The 22,862-nt window shown below is 40.1% G+C and overlaps 1 protein-coding gene across 1 annotated transcript in view; it reads left to right on the plus strand.

Annotated features, from left to right (window-relative positions):
- The window catches only part of CELF4 (CUGBP Elav-like family member 4), a 700,213-nt gene that overhangs the window by 578,816 nt on the left and 98,535 nt on the right, over window positions 1-22,862 (plus strand). Inside the window, 1 exon segment of the mRNA XM_072413517.1 lies at window positions 19,554-19,682. Within this exon segment, the coding sequence (XP_072269618.1) occupies window positions 19,554-19,682 (129 nt within the window).

Consider the following 22,862-nt stretch of genomic DNA (forward strand, 5'->3'; position numbering starts at 1 on the left):
GGGCAGTATTATGATCTGGGGTGCTTATGGAGCAGTGTTATGCAGTGTGATCTGGGGTGTCTGTGGGGGCAGTGTTATGATCTGGGGTGCCTGTAGGGACAGTGTTATGATCTGGGGTGCCTGAGGAGGCAGTGTTATGATATGGGGTGCCTATGGGGGCAGTGTTATGATCTGGGCAGCCTGTGGGGCAAGTGTTATGATTTTGGGTGCTTGTGGGGCATTGTTCTGATCTGGGGTGCCAGTGGGGGGAGTGTTATGATTTAGGGTGGCCTGTGAGGAGCAAATTGTAAAAAGAGTGGATTAGGGAGCTTAAGACATATTCACACATGGATTGACCACCAGAGTCCAGACTTTGATTCCAACACTGGGTTTTACAAAGTTACTTTTATTTTCAATGCATCACATCAGAAGCATAGGTGGTGCACTAATATCCTGGTGCATCGTGTTACTTTTGGAAGGTGCATTGAGGTTGTACTTGTTACCCCATCCTAGGCCAGAAGAGAAAAAGAAATCCAAACGTAGGCAACTTCAGCTTGCAGAGAGCTGGATGCTGAAAGAAAAATGAATATAGCGAACTTTAGTTCTACTTTATCTTCTCTCCCTCTTTAATTTGTTCAGTCCTTGAGATGAAAGCATCATCTTCTGATTAAAAGTATCTGCGAGGCGTTCATCGGTCATATCCCAACCACAAATGGTCAGGATCAGCGCTCCTAATTGACACCTGTAGGATCTGAATAATAATACCATTTACCATAACAAGGAAACCATCTTTCGTCCATACAAAACAGATATCCGATTGTCCTTTGAACAGTCCTTGGAATAAAAAAGTTAATTTGCTAAATCTGTATGTTGACCTTGGATATAATGTATTAATGAGATCAGCTCTGAGGCGTCTTTTTTTCCAGCCCAAACAAGCCGGGCTTTTTCAATGTTTCATTAGAAGTGAGATGCACTCCCCCCATACCTATTATTAATTTACGTGCCCTCCTTTTAACCCCCTACCTCCCCCCTCTCCAAATTTTTTCTGTCCTTTGTACTGAGGAAAACTCCACATCTAAGAAGCATTCTTACAAAGTGCTTTATGTAGTCAGTACTATGATAGAATCACAATGTTTTTCACCTTTTTTTAACATTCCTGCGCAGGATAAATGTGTTGCAGAGGCTTCATCATTGTTCAATTCTTCAATTCCCATCATAGTACAATAAAGCTTCACCTTTTATTGTTAGAAACCCAAGTTTGAGCTCCAGTTCAAGGACTTTGCCTAGAGATGATGTCATCAGTCTGTTGCAGACAGGAAGAAACATTTCCCCAGTCACCTCTCCCCCAGTGATCAGACCACCATACTGTAACTTTGTAGCAAGTCACAAGGTGAGAGGCTACAGTATGACTGATGTGAGCCAGAAATTCTGACCATGGCCAAAGACTGTGCCATCTCTGAGTCGCCATCTTGGACCAGGAATGAGTTGATGACCCTGAATAATGCTTGAACCAAGATGGCCCCATGCTTCTGGAGAGAATCAGGGAAGCCTAGGCAGATTATAACATCTTTGTATACCAGGATCATGGTGAGTCAAACAGACCCTGTCTAGTAAAGATGCTTTGAGATAGAAGAATCACCGAGGAACAAGCATGGTGGAGTATTCCACCCATTATACTAAAAACTAAGTTCAATAAACTAGTGAGATAGCGTGTTCCTTTTAAAGTAACTCCTTTAAGAATAAGGGAGAGCTAATGTTTTTTCTTTTTTGTCTTTATGGGGAAATTGTCTACCACTTCCTTCACCACTGACCATTGGGATAAGAGGTGAATGGCATACAATAATGGCAAAGACATAAAAAGTCAAAAAGTAATATCCATCAATGATGTTCACGTGTCCGTAAAAATTAAGCAGAGTTTCTTTTTTATTCATCAGTAAACAGATTTTGTTGCATGACTGTAGACTCTCATTTGTTGGTTGAACATGTTCTCCAAACTGCAATAATCAATTGAGGTTGTTGGTGGTTAGGAGAAAAAGAAGGATGGACAAACACTTCAATATTCCGATATCTTGATGTCTCAGTGGAGACCACTGAGCATTGATTACTATTGAACTGTTATGAACTGATGAAGTGAACTAGGCTGCATTTTTTTTTCTGGAGGTAAAGTGTTGGTGGAGCTCTGGACATTAATGTAAAGAATAATTTGCAGGTGTGTAAGATAGTTACCCAACATTGGGTTTGATTTATTAAGGCACTCCAAGACTGGGGAAGAAAGACTAGCACTAGCATGGAGCCATGCTTGCTTGATTGCTAGTTGATCTAGCAATCAAACAAATCACTTGTTTTTGTTGGCAATTGTTGGTATTCTTGGACTGGATCCATTCTAAGTTTGCTGGATCACCCTGGTTCTCCTTCAAAAGCCTATCTTACTAGTGATGAAAGAACTGTGCACCAACTACGTTTAGTAGGTCCAGTTGTTTTTTGGGGGGGCCAAAGTAAGAGTCATAGGAATTGTTTGGGGGTTCAATAGTTCTTGGTGGTTGGAGAATAACAATCCAGATGCAGACTGACAAAAACCATGGACAAGCCTTCCTACAGCTTATTGGACTCTTTTTTTACCATTTCATCTTGGTCAAGTGTTCTACCTAGTTTTATTTCTGCAATATCCCAGATGAAGGGGAACTGGTGAGCCTCCAAAATGTATTTATTACTCCAGTGGTTTTTACTTAACAATAAAGTCAACTGGACCTATCATTAGTTAACCCTGGATATTAAGCCAATGTTGATCAGTGCTAGAGAGATGAGATTTGGTAAGGAGGATTCGGAAACCACATGAGGCATCCATAACTGGTCACATTTTTGCATACAGTATATATTTAATTATTATTAGTTTTTCCAGCTATCAACTATATGACCCTTCCTACTTCTTAAGATGAGCAAAAGTTTTTTTGTTTTACTAATCTATATCTGAAAAATGAAAGGTGAAAATTAAGGTGTTGTTTATAAACAGAACCATTGGTATAACAGAGAAGTGGCACGTGGCTTTTTTGTCCCAAGGTGCCAAGGTCTCATGGCATTGTACACTGCATGCTGACAGTATAAAAGGTTGAACTCTATATGATAGTTGACACATGGTGAATTTGCAGTCACATTTTGACCAAACTTGGGTGTAATCAATTTTATTTGCAAAAGCCTTAGTTTAAACCTTGCAAGAAAATGTATTTTCTGGTATGGGGGATAGATTGGGCAGAAATAACAGCATCTTTTGAATGAATGTTGCAAAAAATCTGTTAACTCCTTCCTCAAAGGCTTAATTTTTACTTTTTACTGTAGACCAGGGTTTCTCAATCAGGGCCCTCCAGAGGTTGCTAGGGGTTTTTTGAAAAGTAAGCAGTTTGTGACTCTCATGTCAGTTTATCAGACACCAATGATCTTTTTGGCTATCTGTAAGGGTGACAGCCTGTCCACTGGCCAACAATAGGAGGAATTGTTCCTACTGACCACCACACTAATGTACTGGGAGCTGTGGATTTAGTAATTATTGTAGGGCTTCTCTAAAGACCTGAAAGTTTTTTTCAAGGTGTTCTCCGTGTTAAAAATATTGAGAAACACTGATCCAGACTGTAGACTGGGCCACCAATGAAGAGTACTACTAAGATGGAAGCAGACCATTCCTAAACAATGAAAAAGTTTGACTTCATGTCTTCCCGGTCTCTGGTAACTAGGTTGGGGGATTCACATAAAAATAGCAGATGAATTAATTGCTTTTATTCAGAAAGACTCTATCAGTGAGATAAGAGGACAACATAAAGAGGTTTTGATGAGACACTTTGATGACCTTTTTCAAGTGGGTCTAAAAAAAAACATTGAAAGGGCTGGAGGTCCTCTTCAAAGACTGATGGTGGTCCAGGGCCATTCATCACCTCTTCATGTCTTTAGAAATCACTCAAGTCTATTGTCAGGTTTTCTTGCTGTCCTCTTCCCCCTCCTGCCCTGAAGTTGAACCATAGTTCCTAACCCTCTGTATTATCAAAGCAATTGTCGTCCTTTCCCTTCAGCCGATTCCTTCTAGAAAAGCAGTGCCTACGCTTGGTGTCACAGCACATTGGCTGTTGTGTGAATTTCATCATTCCTGTTTCTATGGCAGTCAACGGCCACTGATACATGACCCCTGTAATGTGTTTCCAGACCCCCTACAGCAATAATTATTTTCATAATTCACAGGTTTTTTTATTTTTTTTATTTTATTTTTTTTAGTATGAAGTCTTCAGTCGACACCCTGAGGCATCCGTTTAATTGAATTATAGGGGCTCTGTGAACAGTTTGTGTTTCTCACAGGGGGAAAATAGCGTGTTGGAGACGATGGCCTGCCCTCCGCTTCGACTATGCAGAGAAAGCCAGTAATTCAATTACAAAGGGCCGCCGGACATAAGGTCCTCTTGTTAGAGTTAAAGTGGACACCGCAAATATTTCATCGTCTCTCTCTTTACTGCGAGATCAGCGCGTTTCACCATGGGGCAGTGCACCCGGTCATGATTCTGTCACCGCTCTCTTGTAAGTGTGGTCTATTCACGTCGGCATTTTCGCTACATGGGATTTTATTAAAACAAAATTAAAAAAATGGTAGTTGAATTGGGTTCAAATCTGGCATGATAGTATTAGGTATATGAATTCATTTTTGTAATTCAAATGTCTTCATAATTACATGTAAGCCATGCTGCCCAATGCACTACTTAAGTTTGCTTCAACTTTGGGCCCATGAGGACCACCATGGAGATGAGACCTTAGGTGACCACAAAGGTTCCGAAGGGTTGTTGCATAGGTTGCTTAAAAGTTCCTAAGGTTCCCCCTGACAACATTACTGAGCAAATTCACTGCAAAATAAATACTAAATTCTTCACAATGGTTCCCTCTCTAATCATGGTTCGGTATGTAGAGGCTACATTTTTACTAAGATCAGAAAACCCTGAAATGCTACTGCCCGCAATGTGCTGTAGTCAATTGAAAGGTGGTTGTGGTAAGAAAAAATCTGAGTTTTGGGCAGGTACTGGTGGGTACCATCCTTTGGTGCTTTTTTTATGTGTCTTCCCTTTCATTGGTGGAATCCCTAATTATTGTTTCATTTTAGGGGGTCAACTCATGGGGCATATCTGGAATCTGCTCGTTCAGCTAGGAATTTACTTTGGGTCATATCCAGGTATAATAGAATGTGGTAAAAGATTGTGTCTCTATTTATTGTAGTGGCAGAAGTTTATATTATGAGCTCTGGTTTTATATCTTTACCATAGCCATATGGTAATGATATTGGGCCTGATTCAAGACTGGTGAAGATAGACTATTGCGGGAGAATCTGGAAAATCTAGTAAACCTGAAATGGATTTCTTAAAAATCCTTTGTTACTAGTTAGCAAATGTTATCACTACTGGACCAGATCCATTTCAGGTTTGCCTATTTCCTCAGGCTTTCCTATGATGGTCTATCTGCTCTAAAACTTTAATTGGTCAGGACGATTATATCCTGTGAACCCTATAATAGATGTTTTGGACAAAATTCCTAAGTCAGATTATGTAGATAGATTCACTTTGTAAATCAATATGCATTACTAACGTACATGTAAACCAGTCATTGAGTTTGAATTGAATTTCAGAAGTCATATTTATTATTTAAAGTTTGGAGTCTTCATCGACCATAATCCCTGTTGCACTGCTCATGAAGGTCCTTGTTCAAACTCCTTCTGTTATAGGGTGTTGGTGCTCCACCCCAGGCATGGGCAAACTATGGTCAGCAGGCCATATAAATTGGGCTTTTTAAACCAGCCTGCTTTTACACGTAATTTTGGCCCCTCAGCCAAAAAGTTTGCCCACCTTTCTTTACCACTATCTCCTAAATGCTTTCCTGGGTTTTCATCCTGCCATAGGGGCTCCTTGTGGAGGATAAAATCTATGTCAGCACTCAATGAACAGGCATGTTTCACTTTGATCACAATCCGAAATCCTGGCTTAAGCAGTGACATTCCACTGCCACTGGATTTCAGAAATTGACCGAAAGTGATGGAGTGGTCAACAGTTCTAAGATGCAAAAAAACGTAAAAACAGTATTTTGTAAGTGAAATAAACTTTGGTAATTGCTTATTATATAGTTCATTGACAAAGTAAATGTAGTTTCATTAAAGTTTAGATCTGCTTTAATGTTATACTATGAAAGGTCCAATGGTAACAAATTAGAGTTGGCGGTTGTAGGGCTCAGCTTGGCATGCAATCTGCCAGCACCATCATGTGGGAGGATATGGGGTCCCATTTGGGTGACAATCTGTGTGTTGATGGCTTAGGAGTCAAGGTCATCAACCGCTAATGACATTTAGATTCTTTGAGGAGATGTTGAATGTCATGGAGTGAACGATCTCTATTGCACTTTATGGGCGGTTCTAGAAAATGCAAAATGTAAAGGGCAGGAAGGTGACTGGCCATTCAGCTCTAATGAGGCTAACACCAGGGACAGGTCAGAATAAGAAGTCATTATACTAAAAAAACAAAAATTGTTGACAAAACGACTACACATTTAGATGCAACAAGGGCTAAATCCCAAATTCCACACACTGAAATCTTGTATAAAGCCTTCCCAGGGGAGAGAAGGCTGATAGCCCAAAGTGGGATCTGTCAGCATATCAATGTCCATGATTATAGAATGCGATGTCCATCAGTCTCATAGAGATGTTTGCAGACATTTTGCCATATAATGTATTTGGAATATATTTCCCAGGGATCAGTGTATACAATATTTTCAAAAATATAGTTATGGTGTACATCAAGACAGTCCTAAAAGGAAAGAGACGTGGACTTGGATCTGTTGGAAGCTATGTTGCAGCCATGGGACTTGTAGTTACCCAATGCTGTGATTACTGCAGGATGTCTCTTTTTCCCTTCTGGAATGCTGAGCCTCCTACATTTCACAAGTCTGAATTTTGGGTTCGCTGGTAACAAGCTTAGCTCAACCTGTCATCTAACAATGCTTTGCTGCCTCAGGGCCTTCCTCTATAGCCCATTCACCATAGGGGGATTATTCAGGTGCGGCTCAATAGCTCATGTAGGAGCATGCACAATGACCCATTGCAATGGATTAAATGTGTCACATGCTACTAAAATGAAACATTTTATGCACACTTTCACTCAGCGAGGCAGTCGGAGCCTCAGAGGCATGAGAGGCACTGTGGTGAACACACTGATATAAAAGACAGAATTACAAGGTAAATTTATGCGGAGGTGAGTCACCCTGTGCTGCTGGGCACTGAGTCTACAAGAGCCTCCGGTGCGGCCCCAAATGCCCTTCGTTGCATATTATGAAAGGCTGATTGCCAGTTTAAATACAATTTTATTTTTTGGATGGTTTAAAAATTATTATTATGATTCTTCAGCTATATTTATAAAGCACCAACATATTACACAGAGCTGTACAATAAATAGAGATTTTAAATACCAGACTGATACAATAAAATAGGAGGAGAAGACCCTGTCCAAAAGAAAGCTTACAATCTAAGAAGTGGAGTGGAGTGGTACACAGCTTCCATTTGATAAACATGAGCGTATGCTTTTAAAGAAATGTCCCCTCTACAAATAAGCTCTTTGTGAGTAAAACGCGTCAGTGAGAGCAATCCATCCGGTAGCCTGAATATAGTTCATTATAGTTCATTATAGTTTGGAATGCTGCTTTCATTTTTTATTTATCAGCAAAATAATTTGCTAATTTCTAGACAAGACATTTTGATTTAAAAGTGTTCTTTTGTCTTTGAAAGCAAGTAGGTCTGTCTGCCTGCTGTCTTCATCCCTATGGGGGAAAGTCACTTTTTCTATTAGTTCTGTTGCTTAGTGTCACCATGGGCCAACATAGAAATTTGCAAAGTGTGCCACTACAACCCTGAACCCTGCCCAGCCAACAGAGATTCCCACAAGGGCCCAAGTTGAGGTGCACTGTTGGCTACATCTGCCACTGATTGCCACCAAACTGAAAAAAAAATTTTTCCTTTGTGTTTTAGCCCTGATAAAGTTCCTGAGCACCTGAAACGTATGGCCCAGAGGAAGTAACTGAAGCTTTTTTTAGACTCAGTCTCCCATAAATCATATATTTTAAACTCTGTGGACCTTCCCAAGGGCACCCTGTTTTATGAGGGCTTTTCTAGCACAGCGGGTGAGGTCCACAGAATGGACGAACTTTACAAAATATCGTGTTACCTAAAAAGTAAGATCCAGCTCTTTTTACATGCACGCTCTAGCAAAAAAACAACAGTGATTTTAGGCATTTCTTATTGGTTTTGGCTTTAGATAGATTCGGTGTTACCAAAAATTGTATTTCGCTTTTAATTCAAAGTAACTATAATGTTGGAAACAGCAAAATATATATTACAATGCTGCTCCAGTACAATATGGCGGCCTGGAAGTGATCTCTGGATCAATGGTAGTCCACTTACAAGAGAAATGGGGCTTCAAATGCCAGCTCAGATCTTCCAAATGGCCTCATCTATCATTGGGGCTTCAGGTTGGGCACCAGATCTTCAAATCATTGTACATACCTCACTTCTCCTTCTCTGCTGTTGTGTTTGGCTCACTACTTTTTCCTAAATGCCTTGCAACAAATCAATTTGAATGCATCCATGTAAATTTTCGATAGGATCCTTTTTAAGGCTCACCCTCTTCTTGAAGGAACTTCAGCTTTTACGGCTGGACAGCTGGGCATTTCCTCATTTCTTCCCTACTCCTAAATGGTAATGGTCCAATTATGTTTAGTAGTGTGGCATATATTAGTCCAGCACCAATTGTTCAGAAATGGGCCTGAAATGAACAGCCTCCATGTGACATCCTAGGACAGCCAACTTTACAATAGAAAACCATTATCACTTTAAACTACAGGTTCCCTTTTTTATTGTCCAATCGAATTGTGCCATTCTGCCGGCACTTTTATCCAGCACAAACTTTCCTTGAACACTCTGGCAATGAGCAGTACATATTTTAATAATATGTAAGCACATGCAGCCTCGTAGTGTAAATATTTAATGAAGAGCAGCAGTAGGAATTGGGGAAGTATTCATTAACATTTGATTGGAGCTCACGCTCGCTGGTGCCCAGTTGGCGTTATTAGGGCTTAATGAAGAAGTCATTTAATATGCGCCATTGTTCGCGCTCTCCAAAGACTCACATATTTGTCCTGTGTTTCACCGCTCACTCCCTCATAATCTAACTAGAGATGCAGAGCTTCACACACATCATATAAATGCATTCTACAAATCCATGTTTTTTTGCGTTCATGTCCTTGTGACCCAGGAACAAAATGTCCCTTACAGGAATAGAACTCGGTCACGTCCAGGTTGCATGTGTGCTAATAGTTGACAGAAGGCCAATCAAAAGTTTAGCTTGCAATGTGGATTACTGCATGCTGGCTTCTAATGTCACTGGGAATAATTCCTACAAAAAACGTTGTGACTGTGTCACCAGGGGTGATAGCTGACAGAGGATCGATGCTTGGGTATTGAATGTCCTCAGACATATGGTCTGGGAAACCAATGGGCAATGGAAGTCCTATGGTCAGGTCAGGCACAAACCAAGTGATACATAACTGAGATCCAAACACAGCAATGTGACAATAGCAGGGAGAACAAGCTGATGTTAAGTATAAACTCAACCAAAAAATACATTCCAGTGCAGAAGAAGACAGACTATCCTTTTATTCCAAATATTAATGAATATCTAGCAGTCTACTGAACCTTTCCTGATTTTGGCAGGTGTGTACTCCCCAAACTTGAGTCGTAAAGTTGAGTAACAACCAACAATTTAGGACTCATTGTTACAGTTTTGGGTGTCGTTTTGTTCTCATATTGGTTAAGCATGATTGTATTCTGTTGTTTTTTTACCTAAAGTAGGTACTCAGTAGCCACTTTATAAGGACTTTTACCAGATTGTCCACTAGTTCTCTGTGGCATGTATTCTTCAAGGTGCTAAGAACATTTTACAAAGAGTTTAGTTAATATTGACTAAATTCACCAATACACCACGAGCCTAAACTATCACAGGATGGATTCCAATACTCATTGGACCTGATTTATTAAAGCCCCCAAGACTAGAAAAAAAGACTACCATGGGAAAACTTGTTAAAAAGTAATTTCATAATTGTTATCAATTTGTTTTCAGTCCTGGAGCAGATCCATTTATTTTAATAAATCAGTCCCAATGTTACATGTGCAGGTGGTGGTGCAAGCTTATTTTACTCTCTTAACCTCCCCAGCGGTAAGCCCGAGTGTGGCTCGGGGTAAAAAAAACAAGCTGAAAGCAGTAACCCCGAGTCACACTCTGGGTGGTTAAAAAAGTAAAAAATAAAGGCTTAACTGGTCCCATCGGCGTCCTCCAGCATCCTCCAGCGTCCTCCAGCGTCCTCCAGGCTCCTGCTATCCTCTATCTGTGTCCTCTTCATAAGATCTGTCCCCCGGCGAGTGCGCTGGCTTTCAATGGGATTTCCTAGAGTAGCTAGGAACTCCCGGTGCTAGGGGCGAGGTGGGAATATCAAATATTCTGCATTGCATTTAATACAAAATAACTGTATTGAAAGCAATACACTGGATTTATATGTCTAAAAGCGGTGCATTGAATTTCATGAAAATTTATTTTACAGTATAATATATTAGTATGAGTATAATAAAGTTTGAAACACAAAATCATGTCAAAGTTTATTATAAAATGTATTATTAAATGTATTTTTTATTTATTTCATTTATTATTTTGACATGATTTTGTGTTTCAAACTTTATTATACTCATGCTATTATATTATACTGTTAAATAAATTTTCATGAAAAACAATGTACCGCTTTTAAACATATAAATCTGGACAGAAATGAACCACCCAGGAGGTTAAAGAACAAACCAGACCAAGAAGAAGTTTGGTTTATTGGAAGGTGTTTTTTCTATTGTCTTTGACAATCATACCATTTCAGATCTCCCAGGGCCGGGGCAAATAAATAGGGTAAATCTCCTTAGCAGGACACATACAGCAAAATAAAAAACAAAATTGGTATTATATACTCTTTAAAAGCTCCGGCATGCAGTGAAGCCTAAAAAAATATCTTTCTTTTATCGGAGATGAAAGATGTTAGAAGCTGATTCAACTCTCCAGCACCCAAAAAAATATATAAAACATTTATATTGGGAGGACTGATCCTTTAAGTTTGAGGGACATCCTTTGGCAAGCTGAACAAACGCAGAATTGCAGTCCCCAGACCCCTGGAAATAGACCGGTGTTCAGCCTCGCAGCAGCCAGGGCGACACTTATAGATTATTGCCAGTGCGGAAGATAATACACAATTCTTCGCTACGCTGAAGCCCTTAAGCCCTAAGCCGTAGTGCCGAGAAACAAAGGAGAGAAAATATAGATTTGACTGCCTATTAATTTTAAGCAGAGCCCCAGAAGAAGCCGATGAACTGTAATGTATGAGCTGTCAAATCCTGAAAAATTCCTTTTGACACTTTGTACTTTTACTTATTACGGGGCTTTCCTGCGGGGCGCGGGAGAAAAGTCTACATGGAGGATCATAATACAAAGAATGACATGGCGAGCCAGGGGAGGAGCCATAATTAAGTTTTCAACCAGGGAACCTTCCATTATTTTCTCATTTCATCATTTCACCTGACTCCCTATCAATTTGGGAGGGGACAGAGGTGACGCCGGACGGCACAATTCATCGCCGCAAAGGCGACCGCCTCAGACGGAAAATGTATCGCTTTGTTTACAGGCTGTGATTACAGCTGAAAGCAAATAAAATGTTCTGTCTCCATTCTGATCTGAAGATTTATGCTATTAACGAATGCAGGTGGTTGGGGGGGGAGGGCGTTGCGGCTGATCGGGGCCGGTTGCATAGCGCCAATGTCACTTCGGAAAAATGGCAAAATAAAAATCCTCCAAGAAAACAGAAGCGCCAGAAATGATATCTTCGCAGACGGATAATTGCAGATCCTCCAATATTGCAAAAATCAGTTTAGCTCACTCCAAGGAAATCTGCTTCTTAAGTGAGATAAAAATTTCTGGGCTGCCGTCAACCGACGAAAAAACGAAATACCAACCAAAAAGTACTCAGCGTGATGTTATAACACATAACAAAACGTGGCACATCTTCATATCCCTGGATGCCTAAATCTGTTTCATTGTCTTTGAGAATTTTGCAAATGATTTCAATAGATTATGAGCTGTATTTCCATGTCCTATTGAGAATTGAAGGGTCAATACAACCAAATGGGATATTTTAATTACGGTGTGCTGAAATGGCCCCACCTGTAGATACTCCAAAGGTCCTCCTGGCCATAATTCCAGGTTTTGTTCCTATCCTGGTAGTTTTGGGTGTGTCCGCTCACCTCCTTTGCTGGACCTCCTTTTGTCTTTCATATAAATTCAATAGAAAATGGGTAGTAGCCCATAAAAGTCACATCAAGTGTTCGGATGTTGTGGATCTCATAAGTTAGCTCCTTGAAGAGCTAGGGTTCTTCTACAATAAACAGAGGGAGTGTAGTGTGCTGGTTGGTGAATTCTAGCTCAGTTTAAGCAGCCATTCTAAACCAGGGTTCCATGGAACTCCGAAATTTCTTCAGAGTTTGCTGGGATTCCTTAAACTGTAGCTTATTGACCTCCCATTTATTCTCTGGAGCCAACACGACTTGGTAGAACCAGCTGCATGATGCTTATGATGGTTTTAGGTGTCTATAAGTTATTCAAGCCACCATTATTGGAGGTCTTTTTTTGGTCTTTTCACCAATTTATGAGGCTTTTTTCCATTACCACCTAAAAATTGGTTTTAGTAGAGTTTCCCTAAGACCTGAAAATGATTTTAAGGGTTCCTCCAAAGAAAAAAGGTCAAAAAAGCTGCAGTAAAGGGTTTGTTGGACCTCTGCAGTGAAGCTTCTGCTTTCACACAGAGACCAAGTACCTTTCTCTGCAGCAGGATAGCCGAAAGGCTTTCTTCTTCTGGCTGTGTGCTGATTTATACTGAAGGTTCAGGTGGGCATTAAATCTGACTACACAGAAACAGTGAGGCAATTAACATTTTCAAAAGGTCAGCCAGAGAGGAGCACAAATTTCTCTTAACACTGGGTTTCTATAAGGCAACTTGTAGAAGCAGAAAATTTGGATCTGTTTGGCTCCACCAGGACCCGTCTCATTCCTGGACACCCACTGCAAGAAAACGAGGGCTGTACCATGGCAATCATTACTTTTATTAGGTATTGAATTAAACTTTATTCATTCCATGCAGAAAGACCCACCAGATACAAGACCCCCCCCCCCCCAACAAGTATAACTTATACTAGGGCTTTGTCATGGATACAAAAGATTAACCCTGGCCTGGGGCAAACATGTCCATAAACCTTTTCTACATATTCACATCTTTTCCCTTTATTGACCCCAATTGGGAACTTTTTGGCAAATTCAGCATCTATTGGGAGGGCTACTCAAAAAGAGTCACAATGGTCCCCACACCCCCAGAACGCACATATCTTCCAAGTCTACCCCACTCTATATATAGTATTTTTGAAAATGTGTGTTCTTAGCTCCTAAACAAATTAATATAATTGCCATACAAGGACTCAGACCCTCTTTTTCTTATCCTCCATGGTTTGAACACTGGGAATTTATCACATTTCCCAGCAACGCATAAAGAGGGCCGCAGGACAGTTGGCTGTTATCTGCAATAAATTGCTCTTATTTTGTGTGCACAGCCCCATCCAATCTCCATCATGGGCTATGTGCTTGGTGAGCGCAGGGAGACCGAGCATTGGAAGCACAGTATTGAGCTGCGGCACCAGCCCAGCGCTCATCAGTAGAGGGATCCATTCAAAAGCGATAAGAAGCTACGGGGTGGTTGGGCACGGCTCATTGAGATCAGCCTCCGGGGTGCTGTAAGGTACCAGGAGCCTTACAAAGTGTTACCGAGCGACTTCAGAAACCCGAGAAACTGTTTTAATGAACCATTTCATCGAAGGCCCCGGGGTGCCCTATCATCGCTGTTACTCTATGAAAAATGGCCACAGATCAGCCCGCTCGCCCGGGAGAGCAAAATGCGTAGTTTTGCATCAGGAATTAACAGTGTCTAGGTCAGATGTCTGTGACTTTCTTCCCATGGTGTTTACTGCTATTTATTTATTTTGATGTAGACTTAGCATAGGTATGTGCAAGAAATATATTAAGGTTGTGGTCATTACGTAGCCTTACGTATCATTGCAACACATTATAGTGCATTCCCTTTGGTATCTTTGTGAAAAGTAAAATGCAGTGCACAGTAGATTATTACTAATAAACCTCAGCTTGTTTTTATATCCATACCTTGTGGAGGGGCACATGTTAGACTGCAAGAACTACATACTGCATGGGAAGATAGTCTAAGGCTCGGTTTCAATTGATTATTTTCCAATTGCCTGCTTTTGGCACCAATCAAAGAACCGGTGCACAAACCCTGATTGTCATTTGCCAACTCAAAGCCCCTTAGTGAGATAACTTTCATCATTATTATATATGTAATGTACATTATATATACACTGCCAGGCCAAAAATAATGTTGTACTCTCCTATATGTCATTGGACCGCCTTTAGCTATGATTTCAACATGCATTCACCATGGTATTAGTTCAATAGGCTCATACAATGCCACATTTATTTCTATCAAGAGTTGCAATAACTTTTCACCAAGATCTTGCATTGATGATGGGAAAGTTGTAGCGCTGTGTAGTCTTCTTTTGAACGTCCCAAAGATTCTTAGTGGGGTGAAGGTCTGGACTCTGTGGTGGGCCATCCATGTGTGACAATGATGTCTCATTTTCCCTGAACCACTCTTTCAGAATTTGAACCCCAATGAATGCTTGCTTTGTCGTCTTGGAATTTGCCAGGCTATCAGGGAGGAAAAAATCCATTGATGGTAAAACCTGTTCATTCTGTATACTCAGGGAGTCAGCTGACCTCATTTTTGGTCACATATCATTGCTGAAAACAGACCTGACAAACTGAAGCAACCCCAGATCATAACATAGGCCCCCTAAGCACTCCAGATCATAACATAGGCCCCAAAGGCTCCCCTGAACATAACATTGCCCCCACAGATACCCCAGACTGTAACACTGCCCTCAAAGACACCCCAGAATATAACATTGCCCCCTAAGCACTCCAGATCATAACATCGGCCCCACAGGCACCCCAGCTCATAACATTGCCTCCACAAGCACCGCAGATCGTAACACTATTCCAACAGGTACCCTAGATCATAATACTGCTCCCACAGACACCCCAGATAATAACACTTCCTCCACAAGCACCCCAGATTATAACACCTCTTCCACAGACACCCCAGATCATAACACAGGCCCCTGATATCATCCCATTTCCCCGAAAAGCACCCCAGATCATGGCACTGACCCAACAGGTACCCCAGATCATAACACTCCCTCCACAGGCACTTCATATCATAACACTTCATCCAAAGGCTTTGAGACTTCTCATAATCATATTCAGTTAATAAGCCGTTATGCGATTGTAGTGCACCTCTGTTCCCTGATGAGAGTTGCTAATATGAGTAATTAGCCTAGGCAGATCCCTTTTTACCGCAAATCATCGCCAAGATATTACTATAAAAGGTCATTAATTATGTTGCACATAATAACCAAATCAGCTAAATGATACTCACGTGATGCAGCAAGACTTTACTCAGTAGAACCATGGAGCAAAAACATTAAAAATACAAAGACTTTCAAAAAGATGTCTGCAAAGTATTATTTCTACACTAAGAATTTTTTTGGTTTAAATTGGATTTTCATCTTAAATCATGTGGCTGTCCGGCTGTGTCAAGCCATGGGGCACTTACAGAATGCTAGAGACTTGCAGGTAGGGGACAATGATTGAATCTCACAATGGTGCCTAATAAAATGTTATAACCGGCTTTCCTACCAGATGTGATTGAATGGAAGCATCCACCTTTATCAGGCCCATTGACAGTGTGTGAATTAGCATGATAAAGGAATGTCTGTATCCAGCTGTCTGCCCAAAACATCGCTCTGTTCTCCTGTCTGTTAAGACCCACATGGTAAACCTTATATTAATTAAAAAAAACCTTAAAGGTGAAATATTTGTATTTGTGTATCTAAGCTATTTTTGCAGTTTCTGCAGTTTATAAGTTTTTTTGAGATCTAAAAATGTAGTTTTTGCCTTAGATTTAGACTTTTATTTGTTTCAAAATGATATTGAATTCCCATACTAGAGAAGGTCAGAAAGGGTCAGGTGCATCTGTCGACAAATCCTCAATGATCTTAATAACATCCCAAACTGATGCCATTGACGCAAACCCAAAGCCCATCTACCTAATCTTGTAAAAGGTCCATTCATGTTTAAGTAGAACAAAAGCCCAAGGAGACCCTAAAACATTTGCCAGGATGTGTAATCATGCCTAGTTGCACATATGGCAAATGTACCCTCTCTTTGGCATCCTCCTGCTATGATAATTCCACACTTTGTCTATGGGTGCCATCTTCTTCCCATCCCATACTGGCATACAACTGAAATTTCAGCTTCATTCAAATACTTGGGGTTTATTTGTAAACATTTTCATTGTGTTTTAATGGCAGTAATTTCTTCTCTACCAGGGAATATTTCATGGAATGTCAGATTCAGTGCTTTATAAATAAACCCCTCAGTATGTACATTTGCAGTATCCAATAAGTTAACATGTTAGACCACCCTGTTCTAATTAAGTACTCAAATCTTTTGATTCCATCATGTCTGAGGCAGATGGTAATAAATCCAGTTGCATGGCTGAAGGTGTGAATTGTCTTTGTTGAGGGCACTGAATTGCACATGTTGGACAGAAAGGACTAATGGTCTACAAGAGACATAATAGCGGCCATCTATGTTGAAGTGGAAAAACCATCTTTAAATTGGCTTGGTGGCCATCAACATCACCTGTCACCCATATATAATATGAATTTAACTCTGCTTCAGTGATTTGACAGCCGTTCACACCTTCAACCATGTAACTATAACAATTACCTGTCCCAGACTTTAAAGCCCCGTATTTGTCAATGTAATTAGAATTGGGTCAACTTTCACACCTCCATGTTCTTGGTCCATCCACCTTGACACATTCCATGGTGATTGCAGTGAGTTACTGATGTGGCTATATCTGTTCCTGGCAATTCTTGGAGCTAAAGAAGCCATAGAATAGCAGTGAAATTTTTTTAATGTTACAGAACAAGGCCAGTGTAAATATGAATACCAATGGTCAGATGTAATGGAAAAGTTTAAGAATAACAACAGGATCTGGATTTGGTGCATTGAGGAGTTAAAATAAGCTTGAAATAACTCTTCAAACCAGACAATAGAAGCATCAGATTGACTATTATGCCCTTACACAAACAGACCACTTCAGCCGAATCTAACATCAATAATCCATGATTATAAAATGTAAAGAAAAAAAAAATAATGATTGAATTTTCAGAGGACGTAGATTGCGTCATGTGCATACATATTAATAGGGACTTAAGATTATAGGAGTGCGGGGATATGATCAGACACCCTGAAGATGAGACACCCTTCAGTCTTCTCGTCCTTCTGTTCTTTCCCTCTTGAAAGGAAGAAATTGAATTTTTAAGCACAGTGAACAAGGGATTAACAATTGGCAGGTCTTCAGCGCTTTGTCTTTTTGGCGAATCCCATTTAATCAGATGCTTTAATATTAAGCGAGGTTTGCCTACGCCGTTTGTCTGCGCTCGTGAGCGTCACTGATACAGACGGAGATGAGGGAGATAGAACGTAAGTCAGACCAATTGTGAAGAACTGTTTCAATTACCCTTTCTAAGGCCTTGAAAGAACCAACTTTAATTTGATGTGAAAAGTCAGCCAGGGCAAGCACAAGAGAAAATTCTCTCCTTTGTGCACACCGATCGGATCACGCTGTGGAAAAAGACCCAAAAACCGCAATTATTCCTTTTTTGTGTCATTGTAGACTTTTCTATTGTGTCTAATGATACAGTGCCATGCCATAGAAGTGAGTGACAAAGCGCTCAAAAATGAACTTTCCATGATGGTGAAGAAAAAAAGAGCAAAGATGTCCTAAAAGGTCTCTGGAAGGGTTATAGCTTGAAATAAAACTTGACATATCAGTAGGCAGTAAACAAGTTTAAAATAGGCATTAGCAGAGGCATTTTTGTACTTTTTAGAGCAACCCAGGGTCCCTAGATGTCAAGTATCAAATCTAATGCCACTGACTTGGCATGCCCTGCCCCTGAGGAATGTGTCTCTCTCTTGGTTGGTGAGCTTCAAAGAGGAGGCTCCTTGGATTGCACCAACTGGCAAAAAATTCATTCAGTGATATTTCTAACACATTCGGAGTCATGCTTGGGGGCCTGTCCTGGTCTTTCATGTACATATTATGTATTTTATAGTTACGCAACACAACCTATATGCAACCTGCTAAAGTCACTAGTCTCTACAGGTTAATTGACAGATGCCCTGACCATGTAGTGTGATAGTTTTTCAACCAGGGTTCCTCCAGGGGTTTCTAGGGGTTACTTAAGCAATGAGCAGTTTGTGACTCCCAGGTCAGTTGAAGGGATGCCAGTGCTCTTCTCAGCTATCTGTAAGAGGGGCAGCCTTCCAACAGGTCAGCACTCTAGGAGGCTTTCTTCCACTTGACCACCAAGCTAATCTACTGTGAGCTGTGGATATAGTAATTATAGAATGGGTTGCCTGAAAGTTAGTTCAAGGGTTTCCCCATGTTAAAAAGGTTGAGAAATGCTAATGTAGTAGCTATGGCAGGGACTTGTAAGTATAATTTGCTTTGTTGTTGGATAGCTTTGGTATAATTTAATGGAAAAATATGGACATACTGGCTGGATCAACAGGTAACAGTTATATGAGAAACTCATGCTATAGTGTAACCAGTCTATGTATGTAATGTCCTTGTTTTGCCTACAGATATACATTATAACCTAATATGAAACATCAGTTCATGAAGTTGTGAGCCTTTCTATGAGATGGGTCATAGGTCATGTATCTCCATGATTCTTGAGATGACATAGCTCAAGTATTGTGGGAAGACATAATCTACTGGGATGGTCTTGTTCTATGATCTTGGTCTTACTGGTGGTCTTAGTCATGCTCAACCAATGGATTTTTACAAAAACAGATTTATAAAACTCGAATAATCTAAGCCTTACCTACTATAGATATCTTCCTAACCTGGTAAAAGGTTGTATGAGCACCTGTCAAGAAGTCTTGTAATCTCATGGGCCATTATTCCTCTTCTTGCTTTACTACTTGGTCAGCCACTGGTGCACAACAAGAAAACAGCAACAAGACTACATACTTATGTCAGAACCTTGACTCACCAGGTAGTTAGAAAGTAAAATGGCACCCTAGGAGCCATAAAGATGGCAGTGGTAGCTGACAAATATGTATTGGACAGGTTCCATTTAATCAAATTTGGTGACTATATCATATCACTGTTGTGTTATGAATGTCTTGACATGAGGGTTTCCAAAATATGGTAAGCATCTCTTAATTTTGTTCCAGAAGACAGAAAACTCTTCGTGGGCATGTTGAACAAACAACAGTCAGAAGATGATGTCCGTCGGCTATTTGAAGCTTTTGGGAATATCGAGGAGTGTACAATCCTTCGAGGACCAGATGGAAACAGCAAAGGTATGGCAGATAGTCAACATCACTTGGCAATTATAAGATGATCAGTATTTGTATGTTTTCAAACCAAGTGCAGGGTGTAAAAATACAGCATTAGGAAGGTTGGCTCTCCCGCCACATATGGAAGCCATCACCAGTAATAGGGGCTCCACTCTTCCCATGTCAATCTAATTGTATAATCAGGTCTACCAAAACTGTGTAATTTGACAACCTACCTAAACTATCCAATAGATTTGTATTCAGTATTAGTATGAGATGATCTCATTGGTCTGCTCCTTCTACTATCCAGCCACAAACTGGAGGAGGGACAAGACCTGTAGGTATTATGTAACTGCATCGGAGAAAAATTAGGTCTCCTGCTCACCCAGACAGGGCTTTTTTGTGTTGCTCCCCCTTTTATACCTGTGGTGGAAAACCAAAAAGATGAATGCCCCTGGGTGCATAGCAAACTGGTAATAGATTTACATTCACTTGTGGCTGCAGCTGCAGGTGTAGGGAGTTTTTTCCAAAAGCAACCATGGAGCCAAAAACAACTTGTCAACTTCTAGAACTGTGCTGTAATCTTTCACCCCTGCATGCAGCCACATGCAAAAAAGGGTTTCCAATCTCTTCCATTTACTTAAATAGCAGAGGTTAAGACAGCAGCAAAATGCTGTGGTTCACCAGGTCTGAAATGGACATTTAACTCCAAATACCCCAACTATGGATGGTCACTAGAGGGTGTATTTTAAATTCAGAACAGCAAGCCCTACTAAAAGTTACTGTAACCTTGCAATACTTATTCAAAGCCTACTGTCTGAATATGCACTGCAGTTTGCCTTAAAACATAATACACTTGGCCATATGTTGGCAAGCATTGACTAGAAGGATTAGATCAAGATTTACAATAAGTAGGAGCAGACAAATGTCTCTTGCTCCCATTTCACTTTAATCGAATGAATCATTTTTGTAGACTTCCTGGGACTGTCAGATCAACAATATTCCATCTTCCAGCACAATACAAATTCTGTAATCCGACAAACCTCCCCAGGATAAATCACATTTAATGAGAGTTTATCTACTGATCTACGTATGGGTCTTGACAGGTCCTCTGTCCATAAACTTCCCCTCCGCTGGAGTCAACTTTGACTACAAAAACTTTTATTTATACAACAATTAATGGCTTGCCAGCTGCAGGAAACAGCAGATTACGGGGAAAAGGAGACAAAACAAGACCAGCTGGCTTTTGTTTACTGAAATGCCTGGGTGGGCAAGATAGATGAGAAAGACTTTCCAGTCTAGAGTTGTATTATAAACAGTGGCAATGGGAATTATGTAACAGGTTCCGTAAAATCGACCAAGAAAAAATGTTACCTTGTGTTTCAAAATGGGATTTGTAAATTAAAGGGCAACTGCCGTGTTATAAAGGAATACGTAACATGTCCGGGAAGTTGATTGCCATTTCAAAGTTGATACCCACCAAATCCATTTTAAGTTTGATTCCTTATCCTCACCAATTCAAGTTGGTTTCCACTATCACCATTTCAAAGTTTATTTCAACCATCACCATTTTTCAATTTTCCCATTTAGTTCCATGGCTACATAAAGAACAAGACTCAGAGTCATATGATTTGGGTTACATGGAGACTTCCAATTGGCTCTTGAGTTGTGTTTTCAAATGGGTTTTCCAAAATAAAAAGTACCTCCACTGTCCTTCAAATGAACATATAACATAATAAAGTTGGTGTCCAAGAAGCTTAATTCCCCCCCCCAACTATTAAACTTTACCCCCAGAAGTAGTATCAAGACCAAGTAAATGCCAGCACTCGATCACTTGGGGTAGCTCATAGAAAAGGGTCACATGATGTTGGATGGGGTGGGAATCATTGATGGGATTGGGGTTTATGTATACCCAAAGATGTTTCCGTTTCCTTTCTCAGCAAAAGGTTTTTAAAACTTATAAATTTCAATTTCTCTCTTGAATGATAGCATTTTGTTACAGAACTTCCAGATATCCAACCTCTTGATTGGAAAATAACCAAGTCCATTGTCCAATTATTTACTACACACTTAAAAACCAGTCTATTTATAAATGTTTTTTGAATATTTACCCAAATTTTACATATATTTACACAATTGTGCATGTTGCAGTCAATTAGAAATTGTGTGAATCAACTTTTATTCATGATTTTTTCTAATTAAATGAGTTTTGTGTACAACTTGAATAAATTTTAGATGAAATCATTATAAATAGTCCCCAAAGTTGACTTTTTTCATCAAATCTCTTGATTTTTGCTGACATTTTGGGGATCTATAAACTTAATTTTGCTTCTCATTCGCTATTCAATGCTTGCAGTCAGATTTTTTTTTGTACACATTCACTTAAAGCCAAATTAAAGTCTTGTATGATAATTTTTATAAGGATGAATGTTTAATATTGTAAAGAAGTGATATGTTATAGTGATAGTGTAAAGACAGAGATTTTTGCCATTTTCCCCGTGGATTGGCAGCTTGTACAGTAATGATATGTGACGGTTTAATGGGGTGCACTTCCTGGCGCAGGTTATCGATCTCCCAAGGCCTCATCCAGTTTACTGATGCTTCCTCTAAACAAACATTTCCTAGTCTCTTCTTAATCATATTAATTACTCGGACTGTAGTTTCCACGACAGATATTTACTGATTCTTAGAAAGGTCATGGTGGCTGCCGATCAATACGTTTTAATTGCTATATCCATATGGTGTTCTCTAAATCAGTGCATGCAAATGAGTCACCGTAGAGATGGTAGAGGGGTACGTAAAGATTATTAACAGTTTGGCTGCAAAGTCCGGTGTCCAGCATCTTCGGATCAGGGAGAACAAAAAAAAAGAAACCAGATTAAAGAGCAACTCTGGTTTTAAAGAGGACCTTTCACTTTCGCCATGCGCAACCAAAATCAGAAGCTCCAAAACACATGTGCCAGTCTATAAAGTCTGATGCTGTCTTCTTAGCACCCAAAATCTTCCCACCATTACATTTCTTGGATTTCGGAATTCTTTTTGTTTTTTAATTTGGAAGGCGACACAGCTAAATAGGCCTGACATATCGCTTTTGCATGTTGAGATTGTGGGTAGGTTGTCCTGAACCCTACTAGGATGTCCACATCCCAGAAAACTTCAGGACAGTCCAACCACATTGGTTGACACATGAGCATTCAAGTCACA

The sequence above is a fragment of the Pyxicephalus adspersus genome, chromosome 6 (assembly GCF_032062135.1).
Source record: "Pyxicephalus adspersus chromosome 6, UCB_Pads_2.0, whole genome shotgun sequence".
Classification (NCBI taxonomy): domain Eukaryota; kingdom Metazoa; phylum Chordata; class Amphibia; order Anura; family Pyxicephalidae; genus Pyxicephalus; species Pyxicephalus adspersus.